The 13,296-nt window shown below is 46.7% G+C and overlaps 1 protein-coding gene across 1 annotated transcript in view; it reads right to left on the bottom strand.

Moving 5' to 3' along the window:
- ttpa (tocopherol (alpha) transfer protein) overlaps positions 1 to 13,296 on the bottom strand; it is a 104,445-nt gene that overhangs the window by 9,748 nt on the left and 81,401 nt on the right. The window contains exon 4 of the mRNA XM_085993039.1: positions 5,518 to 5,628. Within this exon, the coding sequence (XP_085849165.1) occupies positions 5,518 to 5,628 (111 nt within the window). The remainder of the gene's footprint in view (positions 1 to 5,517; positions 5,629 to 13,296) is intronic.

The following is a 13,296-nucleotide window of genomic DNA, read 5'->3' on the forward strand; positions in this document are numbered from 1 at the left end:
ATCATTCTTTCTGGCAGGCCTCCTGGCCCCTGTGGGTAGAGGACCTTTCTTGCAGTGTTGATCCCCTGCACAAAGCTGGAGTGCTGCATCCAAGACCCTGGGTGCCCCTTCCCTGGCTTGCTGTTAGTTCTAAAGCACTTTTCCCATTTTTTGAGGTGCAGAAGGGAATTCAGCTTTAAGAGCTGAAGACTCCCATTTGGGACTTTAATATATTTTTTAAAGGCAGTAAGGGTTGAAAATCGCATTTCTTTACTTCATTTTAATTTTTATTAGTTCAGAAGGCATTGCCCTTTTAATATATTGCCCTTTTAATTTCCCACAATGCCCATCAAACTCCACTGCCTCGCTTCCAGAGGTTGTTGGAAGATTGAACACCGCTTCTGGACGACAACTTCACCTCCCATGTCTGCAGTAATGCCACCAAGAGGGCATTACACGGTAAGTTAGCAATGGGCTAAAAGTCTTTAACCCCCAGTGTGAATTTTTCTCTTGTACCGCTTTGTCCATTTTCAGGGGCCGTTAACCCGAGGCCACCGGCAACTCTCATGCCAGCCATGAATTTGTGGCCCTTAATGTTTTAAATTTAAAGATGGTGAATTCTGTGTTCGTGCATTTGAGAAACGACCATGCTGATAAGTGAAATAATCACTTGGCACTCAGTGTCAACAACAACTTTCTCAAGTCAGCTACGTAACATTTGCATATTGAATTATCATTGGCCCGCAGGCATCTGTAAGGAATACCTATTATATTCACATGTGATCACATGCTGAGTTGTCATTAGCCTGCAGGCATCTGTAAGGACTACTATTGTTTTGAAGACCCAGGCTAGGGGTCCTAATGCCAGGCTTTCCCCATTAGTGCTGTTATGAATAAGATCACAGACCTAATGCTTAATAAAAGAGTTAAACTGCAATACTCCGTTGTCCTGCAAGTTATTATTTTTGTACAAAGTGTGCAAAACAAGACATGGTGTCAGAATAGGGATTAAAAATGGACATCGTTGGAGCTCCCTCGCCTCAAATGGATTGGGGATCTTTGAACTTACTTGGAGAATGGCGCAAGTTCAAGCAACACGTGGAGTTGATGTTCTCGGGTCGGCTGAAAAGCAAAGGGGAGGAAGAAAGATGCAGCTACCGACTCCTGTGGATCGGACAAAAAGGGGGAGACATTTTTAACACATGGTCTCTCACTGCGGATGAAGCAAAGTTACTGAAAAGTTATTTTGACTGTTTTGAATCATATGTGATTCCCAAGACAAATACAATATTCGCTAGGTACAAGTTTCAGGAGAAAGTACAAGGAGCTAGTGAGTCGTTTGAACAGTTCATGACTGAGTTAAAACTGCTGGTAAAAGACTGTGAATATGCAGATAAAGATGAGATGGTCAGAGACCACATCGTGTTTGGAATACATTCAGCTAAAGTGAGAGAGAAACTTTTGAATGTTGGGTCTGGGCTAAAGCTGGACAAAGCTATGGACATAGCTAGATCGCACGAGATAGACCAAGCACAGTTGAAAACCATAACTGGCACCACGAGCAGCTCGCATGAACAGACAGTGCATGCAGTTAATAGACACTCACCAAAGAACACCGCCCAGAGAGCGTGTTTCAGAACAGAAAGAACAGAGAGAGTTCTAAAAATGAGCGACACAGACATAAAACGCTTCAAAAACTTTGGATATTGTGGAAACAAGATGCATGGAGAAAAGGAGCACTGCCCGGCCAAAGGAAGGCAATGTGCTAAATGTGGTAAACGGAACCACTTTGCTAAAGTTTGCAGGACTGTTTTCGGACTAGCAGTGCACACAGTGAGTGACAGCTAAATGCCAGATAGAGAGCAAAATGCAGAGGAACTGTTTATTGATTCTGTGTCATAGAAAAAACAGATTTCAGAGACTGAGCAAGCCTTTGCAGATATTGAGATAGGAAAACAGGGCACAGAGTTAAGTTTAAACTAGACACTGGAGCTCAGGTCAATGTAATTCCTCTGAGTGAGTATCACAGCTACAGTCCACCTCACGCAGACTGACCAGCTATGGGGGTGAGCAGCTCATTGTAAAAGGCACATGCGTGCTGAAATGCAAGTACAAAGAAAGCGACATGATGTTGGACTTTTACATTGTTGACACTCGAGCACCTCCAGTGCTAGGTCTAAAGGCATGTTTAGACATGGACCTCGTCAAGCTAGTGCTATCATTGACAGTACCAGTTGAGAAGTAGACAGTCATGGAGGAGTTTGCTGACATTTTCAAAGGAATCGGACTATTCCCAGGTGAATGCACTATTCACCTTGACCCAGCAGCAACCCCTGTGGTTTGCCCACTGAGAAGGATACCCCTTGCTCTACATAGTCGCCTGAAGGAGGAGCTGCAGAGCATGGAGAATACAGAAATCATTGTCCAAGAAACAGAACCGGCAGAGTGGGTCAACGCGTTAGTAGTGGTTGAGAAACCACGTACAGGCAAGCTCAGAGTCTATCTCGACCCCAGAGATTTGAACAAGGCTATCAAACACCCTCACTACCCTCTACCAACATTAGATGACATCACACCCAAGCTAGTGGGAGCACGTTACTTCAGTGTAATGGACGCACGATCAGGATACTGGACTATCAAGCTCACGGAACAGTCATCTAAGCTAACAAAGTTCAACACACCATTTGGACGCTACCGATTTCTGCATTTACCATTTGGTCTTATCTCAGCTCAGGATGAATTCCAGCAGAAGATCGACGAAACCTATGAAGGCCTCGACGGAGCAGTCGCAATCGTAGACGACATCCTCATCTATGGAAGGAATAGAGAGGAACATGACAGGAACCTCCGTGCGATGCTACAAAGATCATGAGAGAAAGGTATCCGGCTCAACCCCGAGGAAAGCATAATCGGATCCACCGAGATCAGTTATTTCGGGCATCGCCTCTCAACTGATGGCATTAAGCTGGATCCAGAGAAAATCTCCGCCATCAAGAAGATGGAGCCGCCAAAGAGCCGCGCAGAGCTAGAGACAGTACTAGGCATGGTTAACTACTTAGCCAAGTTTGCCCCGAGCCTCTCTGAAATCAACGCACCCATGCATCATTTGCTCAAACAATCCAATGAGTTCCTGTGGGACAAACAACATGACACAGCATTTCAGAAAATGAAAGACCTAATCACCAGAGAACCAGGACCATTTCTTGCCTACTTCGACCCCAACAAAGAGCTCAGACTACAAATGGACGCGTCAAAGTACGGACTAGATGCAGTATTACTGCAAGAAGGAAAGCCCATCAGCTACGCTTCCAGATCTCTCACAGTGAAATCAACTATGCTCAAATCGAGAAAGAGCCATATGCAATTCTGTTTGGATGTAAGCGTTTCCACCAGTACGTCTATGGCCGACAAGTCATTGTGGAATCCGACCACAAGCCCCTCGAGTCAATCGTGAGGAATCCACTAGCCGCAGCCCCACCAAGGCTACAGAGAATGATCCTTCAGCTACAGAAGTATGACTTCACAATCATTCACCATCCAGGCAAAGACATTCCTGTCGCAGACACGCTCTCCAGAAAGTCTCTTAGCTACCAGGACAGCAGCCTCAGTGAAGGCATGGATGTGCAGGTGCACATGGTGTACAACAGCTTACCTGTGAGTGACTCAAAACTGAAGGAGATCCGAGCAGGAACAGAGAAAGATGCACAACTCACACTGCTGAGCAAAGTCATACATGAAGGATGGCCTGAGGAAAGGAGGAAATGCCCTCAGAGCATATCTGAATTCTGGAACCACAGAGACGAACTGTCACAAATCAATGGAATCGTCTTCAAAGTGGAGAAAATCATCATTCCTACCAGTCTCAGAGAAGAGATGTTGACAAAAATTCATGCTGGACATATGGGCATGGAAAAATGCAAACAAAGAGCACGTGACATTATGTTTTGGCCCGGAATGTGCAAACACATTGAGGACATTGTCGGAAAATGTTCCATTTGTCTAGAACGCTGCCCATCAAATGTCAAAGAGCCTATGATACCTCACTGTATCCCAGACAGGCCCTGGCAGGTCGCGGCAACGGATCTGTTCACATGGAACAACGAGGACTACATAGTGACTGTTGATTACTACAGCAGATTTTTTGAACTGGACAAGCTTCACAGCACCACATCTGCAGCTGTGATCCACAAGCTAAAGGCAGCCTTTGCCAGGCATGGCATGGTAGAGACTTTAGTCTCAGACAATGGCCCCCAATACAAATCAAAAGAGTTCGAGTCGTTTGCCAAGGCATGGGATTTCACACATGTCACATCAAGCCCACATTACCCTCAAAGTAATGGCCTTGCTGAAAAAACTGTCCAGATTGCAAAAACACTCATGGACAAAGCAAAAGCGGACAAAAGAGACCCCTACATCAGTCTCCTTGAGTACCGCAACACTCCGGTTGATAACTTCAAGTCACCAGCACAGCTGTTGATGAGCCGCAGACTTCGCTCAATCCTTCGAAGCACCAACCAGCAGCTGCAGCCAGAGGTAGTCAGCTGCAAGCAAGTGCATGCAAAACGTGTACAGAGACAGCAACACCAAAAGAGATACTATGACAGGTCAGCTAGACTACTGCCGCTGATGCACAATGGAGAATCCGTCAGAATCCAGGAGCATGACTACTGGAAGCCAGCAGTCGTCATCCAGCCAGCTGACACTGAGCGATCGTATCACGTCTGCACCCCAGTAGGACAGGTGTACCGCCGCAATCGCAGGCACCTCCTGAACACCAAGGAACAACACCGTCATTCCGACGAGAGGATCAGTTCAACAGAGTGTGTTGAACAGAGCAATACACAAAACACATCATACTTACCTGAACCTGAATTGTTGACCGATTCAGGAGCATGCTCAGTTTCATACCACACAAGGTCGGAACGAGAGGTCAAGCCTAGAGTTATCCTTGACTTGTAAACTGTCAAAGGATGTAGGCAGATCGCTGCCCTAAAACAAAACTGTACATCGTTATTGAAACGTTGAGCTGTTTTCAGCTCGTTAAATGCTGAGTTTACTTATATGTTTATGCTACCGAGAACATTATGTAGAAGGTTTAAAAGTAATGCATAACATTTTTCTTTTAAAAGAAAGGGGATGTAACATTTGCATATTGAATTATCATTGGCCCGCAGGCATCTGTAAGGAATACCTATAATATTCACATGTGATCACATGCTGAGTTGTCATTGGCCTGCAGGCATCTGTAAGGACTACTACTGTTTTGAAGGCCCAGGCTAGGGGTCCTAATGTCAGGCTTTCCCCACTAGTGCTGTTATGAATAAGATCACAGACCTAATGCTTAATAAAAGAGTTAAACTGTAATACTCTGTTGTCCTGCAAGTTATTATTTTTGTACAAAGTGTGCAAAACAAGACAAGTTACAGCTCAGCTTAAATGCATTTCCAACAAAGCTGGTTGATGTTTCTGTTTCAATTAAAGTAGAAGTATTATTTTCATGGCAATTGTTATAAAAAGGAAATGTAAAGGGTTACTCACACGTTCTTTGATTTTTTCTGACAGGAATGGCTTAATTAAAGCAAAGACTGAGTGGAACAGTATGGGCTCATTGATCATATGAATGCCTCGGACCTTCAGTGGAAAGGAGTCCTGAAAATGACAGGAAATGGCCTTCATTATATTTCATGTTGGTACCTATCTACATTTTAATAAAATGCAGCCTTCTGAAGGTACAATTTTACACAACCGTAACTCAGAGCTTTTTCAACAGATCCACCCTTGTTTAGAAATGAATAATCAGGTTAAAGCTAATAGGCTCTTGTATCAAGTTTTCTTGCTTCTAGACCTGAACACTTACCTTTCTCTAGTTTCTCTCCTCTCTCCCTTCATGCTCTCTCCGAGCTCAGCTTATCCATGAGACCCAACTCCAGGCCGGCGCAAAGCAGTTATTAGGCCAGTGTATTAGTACACTATACATTTATTTCTTGAACCTGGGTCTGAATTCAGTGTGATCTGAGAGGATTGAAGTCTCCTCTATTGCCTGTAAGCATCCTGGGGTAGAGTTTCAAAATCAAATCAAAATCAAATCAAATCAACTTTTATTGTCATTGTTGGTGCACAAGTGCAGTACAACGAAATGTAGGCTTGCGGCTCCCGAGAGTGTACAATTTGGATTAGGACACTTAAACATTTCAACGTACATTTGTACATATATATTAGCATAAATATGACCATAATAAAGTGCATCGGCAGATGTGCAGGCTTTAGTGTTTATTTGTGGAGTTCAGTAGGATGACAGCCCTGGGAAAGAAGCTGTTCCTAAATCTGGTCGTACGGGTGCGAATGCATCTGTAGCGTCTTCCAGATGGTAGGAGGGCGAACAGACTGTGGCTGGGGTGGGTAGGGTCTTTGATGATGGACCGTGCCCTCCGTAGGCAGCGTTTCTGATATATATGTTCTATGCGCTAGTTTTATCAGTGCAATCCTAGTGTAATTGGTTGAACCAGTGGAAAACATCGCAGAAACCCAAGCATAAGTTACGGCAAGCGTAAATCGAGTTTCTGTGATCTTTTACGCTGATTTAAAAATAATTTTGCCCAAAGCCAGCCCCACCACAAAACTGGCCACGCCTCCAGATCAAAATCACGAGGATGGCAAGTTTCTGCCAATTACGCCCGTTTAAGGAGGCTTTTCAAATTGTGCTCATTTTCTTAGGCACACAGGCAGTAGTAGGCAAGTTTTAAACGTTTTACACATTAAAAAAATATTAATTTACTAAGAAACTGATTAGTGTACACGAATGAAGCTAGTAAAAGGTCCAGTACAGTTCTTTTTTAAGTCATTTTCAATGATTTCAAATCAGGTTACTCATAAGTGGAGGACTAGACACTCTGGGAGCTAAATTGGATAGCTCCCAAAAACGGGCGATTAACCCACCCTGTTGCTTCCGATGCAGGATTCGTGCTGCCTGATAATTTGCATGATTGCTATATGCAGCCAGCACTAAACACACTGTTGAGTGGCGTCTCAGCAGGTGGCCCAAGTTTGTGCGAGGCTAGCACCACTTAAAGCTAGCCTACACTACTTAAAGCCAGTCTGCACTTTTTAAAGGGGAGTGCATTTTGGCTGGAGCAGGTGCTGGAACTGTTTGTGGAAGAGAGTCTGAGCAGAAAGAGTGAATTATGATGCAACGGGGAGAGAGCGTGCTCCACGGTGTTCTGACGCTGCACTGGAGGCCTTGCTGGAGGAGGAGAGAGGTCCTCTCCCCACAGGGGCCAGGAGGCCCTCCAGACAAACTCTGCAAAGGCAGTGGGAGCAGATAGCCATGGTAGTCAATGCCAGAATTCAAGCCAAGGACCTGGATGCAGTGCTGCAAAAAGTTCAATGACCTCACACGAGTAGTCAATGTCAATGAATTCATCTTAAAATGCCACATCTCACCAACTGCACCACTAGCCTCACACACTGCACAATGCACCACACCCCATCACTCAACCACCAATAATCGCTATCAATCATGACTCATACCTAACATTCATAGCTTCACTTCACCCTCACACACTTAGCACTGTTGTAAGCCTCACACCCACAACTCAAAGCTTGCACACACTGCCAGCTATTCAACCACGACAGGCACATCACCCAAACAGATTGCACCACACGCACTGACACACGTCCGTTTCTCTTGCACGACAAAGTTGGCGCATAACCGGAGGCAGCAGGAGCTAACTGGTGAGGGACAGGCATGGCTGCATGTACTTACCCCAATGGAGGAGACGGTGGTCCCCATCATTGGAGCGGCCATCGCTGGGGCCGTGGCCAGCAGCAGGGCTGAAACCATCGAAGATGACGGTATCTTCGTACCTAATCCTCCTTCTCACATCTCACTTCCCCCTCATCCCACAATTTTCTGATTTACAAGCTGCAGATAGTGTAAGCATGCACCTCTTGCTTTCCCCCCCTCTCCTCACCACAACCCTAACCTGTGCCTTTCTCCTCTCAGATACCCAAGAACTGCAACTGGCCTAGCAGTAGTGGAAGAGCAAGAAGACAGTGATGAAGAAGAAACACTGTCACTCGATTTCACACTCACAGCCATCAGTTCAGATGCTGACACTGCGCGCAATTTAGAGGATAGCTTAGAGGTGGGATCGGCACGTGGTGAGACACTGAGCATGAGTGGCCTGCAGCCAGGGCAGGGGGAGAGGGTAGCACAGGTGCCAGAACACCAGAGGGTGAGGTTGCACATGAGTTCTGCTGCAGGGAACTCAGATGAGCACTTTGATGGGGCGGACTACAGAAGAAGGCTGATGGGTATGCACAATGAAATGCATGGTGCATTGGCAGGCCTGCCAGAAACCCTGAGTGCAATGTCAAGGAACATGGAGGAGTCCGGCACCAACTTGGCACAGAGCTTTGTGCAGAGCTTAGAGCCCATCCTTTCCAGAATGGAAGTGGTGGTCAACTCCATTTGCACACTTGTGGACCCAACCATGATGTAATGTCTGATCGCCGAGGTCTCAGCTTCCATTGCAGCACAAGCAAAAGCCACCCAATGTCTGGGTGCTGCAGTGGATGCTCAGACTTCCGCCATGCAAACATAGACGGCTCTCATGCAAGCTCAACTTGCTGCCATGCAAGCACAGACTGCTGCCATCACAGCTGCGGATACCAGTGTTCAAAGGGGCTTTCAGGATGTCACAGCAGTCCAGCAATCTGTCCTCCAACAGATTACTAGGACTGCTGAGGCACCGCCATGGGAGAGTGGCAGTGGCTCCATGGAGCATGAACCTGCTGTCCTCTCTCAGGATGACAGCATTCATCCTCCCAACTCTGCCAGTGCCCTTGCTATTGCCTGTCAGCCAACCAGCCCAGACTGCTGCCACCCATGACAAGATGGTGCAGTCCAAAGCCGGGCCTTCTAGACCCAGAGATGCTTGAGGTTGTCCTCCAAGGCCATCTGCAGTCTCCCTCACTGAAAATCAGCAGCCTTCAACCAGCCATGCTGCAGCCACTGGGGTAGCATTGCGTAGGAGCACCAGGACAGGCAAAGGCACACAGAAGACAGGCACTAGTTGACGTTTGTATGCAATATGTCATGATTTAATTTATAAATTTGATTTGGAATATTTATTTTGTGGTGGCTTTTATTTTTGCATTGTGGCCAAGCAGACACTGTGATGGTCAGTAACAGAGGAAAAATAAGACGTGGGACTGTTAGTGAATAGGGAATTGGGGTTACGTCTATTGGTAGCGCAGTCGGGTGAGTTGTTCACGACAGCCCGGCCAGAAAGGGGTTGTCTACGTTGCCTCCTCTCTTCCTCCAACTCCTCCTCCTCCTGCTCCTCAGCTGTTCGCCGTATTGCTGGTAGCAAGAGCAGTACCCTCATGATGACGAGGTTGTGCAGCATGCAGCAGACCACCACGAATTTTGACACGCACTTTGACGAGTACTGCAGGGCTCCTCTAGAGCGGTTCAGGCAGCGGAAGCATTGTTTTAGCACGCCAATGGTGTGTTCTATGACATTTCATGTGGCAGCTTGGCTTTTGTTGTAGGCATGCTGCCCACATGTGATTGGGTTGTACACCAGAATCATGAGCTATGTTGTCAAAGGTTATCCCTTGTCGCCCAGTAGCCACCCTCTGGGTTGTCGTGGTGGCTCAAATGCAGCATGACTGCTGCCAGGATATCGAGCATTGACCTGCATGATTTGCTGTGTATTGTCACACACCAGCTGGACGTTGAGGGAGTGGAATCCCTTTCGGTTGCAGTACATCTCAAGAGTTGACATGCGGTGCCCGCAAAGCGACGTACATGCAGTCAATGGTACCCTGTACCATGGAGAAGCCTGCAATCCTTGCAAAGCTGCGTGCTCACTGCCTGCTGCTCTCTGGCAAGAGAAGATAAGACATAAGAGAGAATGAAATGTATTGCTGTCACGGAGACATGGTTGAGGGAGGGGCAAGACTGGCAGCTCAATATTCCGGGGTACAGAATCTTCAGGCGAGACAGAGGGGGAGGTATAAGAGGAGGGGGTGTCGCAATATTAATTAAGGAGTCAATTACTGCAGTAAGGAGGGATGATATATTAGCAGGTTCCTCTAATGAGGCCATATGGGTGGAGCTTAAAAACAAAAAGGGGGCAAGCACTTTGCTGGGAGTGTACTATAGGCCTCCAAACTTTCAGGGGGAGATAGAGGAACAGATATGTAGGCGAATCTCAGAGAAATGTGCAAATAATAGGGTAATAATAATGGGGGATTTCAACTTCCCCAATATTAACTGGGATAGTCAGAGTGTGAAAGGCTCAGAGGGTGTAGAATTCTTAAAGTGCATCCAGGAGAGCTTTTTGAGCCAGCATGTAGAAAGTCCTACAAGAGAGGGGGCGGTACTGGACCTAATTCTAGGGAATGTGGCTGGCCAAGTGGAAAAAGTGCTAGTAGGTGAGCACTTTGGTGACAGTGACCATAATATGGTAAGATTTAAGGTGGTCATGGAAAAGGACATGGATGGGCCGGAAATAAAGGTTCTAAATTGGGGGAAGGCCGATTTTAATAGGATAAGGCAGGATCTGGCCAAAATGGACTGGGATCAGCTACTTGTAGGTAAATCCGCATCGGAGCAATGGGAGGCTTTCAGAAGGGAGATTGAGATCATACAATGGCAACATGTTCCCATAAAGGTCAAGGGTGGTTCCAAAAACCACAGGGAACCTTGGATGTCAGGGGATATACGAGAATGTATTAGGAAAAAAAGGAGGGCTTTTGGCAGATACAAAAGGCTAAAGACGGAGGAAGCCCTAGAGGAGTACAAAAAGTGCAGGGGGATACTTAAAAAAGAAATTAGGAGATCAAGGAGGGGCCATGAAATAACACTGGCAAGCAAAATAAAGGAAAATCCTAAGATGTTTTATAAGTATATTAAGGGTAAGAGGATAACTCGGGAAAAAATAGGGCCCATTAGGGACAAAAGTGGCAATCTGTGTGTGGAGCCGGAAGATGTAGGAGGGGTTCTAAATGAATTTTTTGCATCTGTTTTCACTATGGAGAAGGACGATGTAGACATAGAAATAGGGCGGGGGGACTGTGATATGCTCGAACATATTAACATCGAGAGGGAGGAGGTATTGGCGGTTTTAGCTGGCCTAAAAATGGATAAATCCCCAGGCCCGGATGAAATGTATCCCAGGCTGCTGTGTGAGGCAAAGGAAGAGATTGCGGGGGCTCTAACACATATATTCAGGACCTCTCTGGCCACAGGGGATGTGCCAGAGGACTGGAGAACCGCTAATGTAGTACCATTATTCAAGAAGGGAAGTAGGGAAAAACCGGGGAACTACAGGCCAGTGAGCCTAACATCAGTGGTAGGAAAATTATTGGAAAAAATTCTGAGGGTCAAAATTTGTCTCCACTTGGAGAGGCAAGGATTAATCAGGGATAATCAACATGGCTTTGTCAAGGGAAGATCATGTCTGACTAATTTGATTGAATTTTTTGAGGGGGTGACTAGGTGTGTGGATGAGGGTAACGCAGTGGATGTGGTATACATGGATTTCAGTAAGGCCTTCGATAAAGTCCCGCACAGGAGACTGGTCAAGAAGGTAAGAGCCCATGGAATCCAGGGTGCCTTGGCACATTGGATACAAAACTGGCTTAGTGGCAGAAGGCAGAGGGTGATGGTCGAAGGTTGTTTTTGTGACTGGAAGCCTGTGGCCAGTGGGGTACCACAGGGATCGATGCTGGGTCCCTTGCTGTTTGTGGTCTACATTAATGACTTGGATATGAATGTAAAAGGTATGATCAGTAAGTTCGCGGATGATACAAAAATTGGTAGGGTGGTAAATAGCGAGGAGGGTAGCCTCAGTCTGCAGGACGATATAGATGGGTTGGTCAGATGGGCGGAACAGTGGCAAATGGAATTTAACCCGGAAAAGTGCGAGGTGATGCACTTTGGGGGGACTAACAAGGCAAGGGAATACACAATGAATGGTAAGACCCTAGGCAAGACGGAGGGTCAGAGGGATCTGGGTGTGCAAGTACACAGATCCCTGAAGGCGGCGGAACAGGTGGATAAGGTGGTAAAAAAGGCATATGGGATACTTGCCTTCATTAGCCGAGGCATTGAATATAAGAGCAAGGAGGTTATGATGGAGCTGTATAAAACACTGGTTAGGCCACAGCTGGAATACTGTGTGCAGTTCTGGTCGCCACACTACAGGAAGGATGTGATCGCGTTGGAGAGGGTGCAGAGGAGGTTCACCAGGATGTTACCAGGGCTGGAGCGCTTCAGCTATGAAGAGAGACTGGGCAGATTGGGTTTGTTTTCCTTGGAGCAGAGGAGGCTGAGGGGGGACATGATTGAGGTGTACAAAATTATGAGGGGCATAGATAGGATGGATGCTGAGGAGCTTTTTCCCTTAGTAGAGGGGTCAATAACTAGGGGGCATAGATTCAAGGTAAAGGGCGGGAGGTTTAGAGGGGATTTGAGAAAGAACTTTTTCACCCAGAGGGTGGTTGGAGTCTGGAACTCACTGCCTGAAAGGGTTGTGGAGGCAGGAACCCTCACAACATTTAAGAAGCATTTGGATGAGCACTTGAAATGCCACAGCATACAAGGCTACGGACCAAATGCTGGAATATGGGATTAGATTAGACAGAGCTTGATGGCCGGCGCGGACATGATGGGCCGAAGGGCCTCTATCCGTGCTGTATAACTCTATGACTCTATGACTCTATGTATTCAGCTCTCTTGGAATACAGAGCCTCATTTACCATTCTTATGCAACAGTCGATGGCAAACTGGGAGATGTTGCAAATATCTCCTGCTCCAGCCTGGAAGGAGCCTGACGCATAAATGTTCCTGGCCACGGTCACCTTCACAGCTACTGGCAATGTGGTCCTTGCCCTGCTCTGAGACTGCAGTTGTGGCTGCAGCAGGTGGCAGATTTCAGTGAGGACATCCTTGCTGAAGTGCAGACATCTGACACACTGTTCCTTGCTGAGGGTCAGGGAGTTGAATTGTTCCCTGAACATCCTGGGCAGATATGGCCTCTTGCTGAGAGCCCTTCTCCCCCTCCTCCTCTTCCCTCTGCCAGCAGCTTGTCCTGCTCTGTGTCGCTTCTGCTGATTCTCCCTCTCATACCATAGTCCAAGGGGAAAGCTTACTACTTCATCCATGTCTGGGAGCAAATGGTTTGTGCAGATTCCTTGAAGTCAGGACAAAGTCCTTCAGCATGTGCCACACCACTCCCTGTAGATTTTAGCAACTTTGAAGAACTCTAGGAACCACCACACACTTCTACAATCACAGCAAGAGCC

Source organism: Somniosus microcephalus, chromosome 7 (genome assembly GCF_052327205.1).
Source record: "Somniosus microcephalus isolate GS21.2 chromosome 7, FLI_Smic_1.0, whole genome shotgun sequence".
Taxonomy (NCBI): domain Eukaryota; kingdom Metazoa; phylum Chordata; class Chondrichthyes; order Squaliformes; family Somniosidae; genus Somniosus; species Somniosus microcephalus.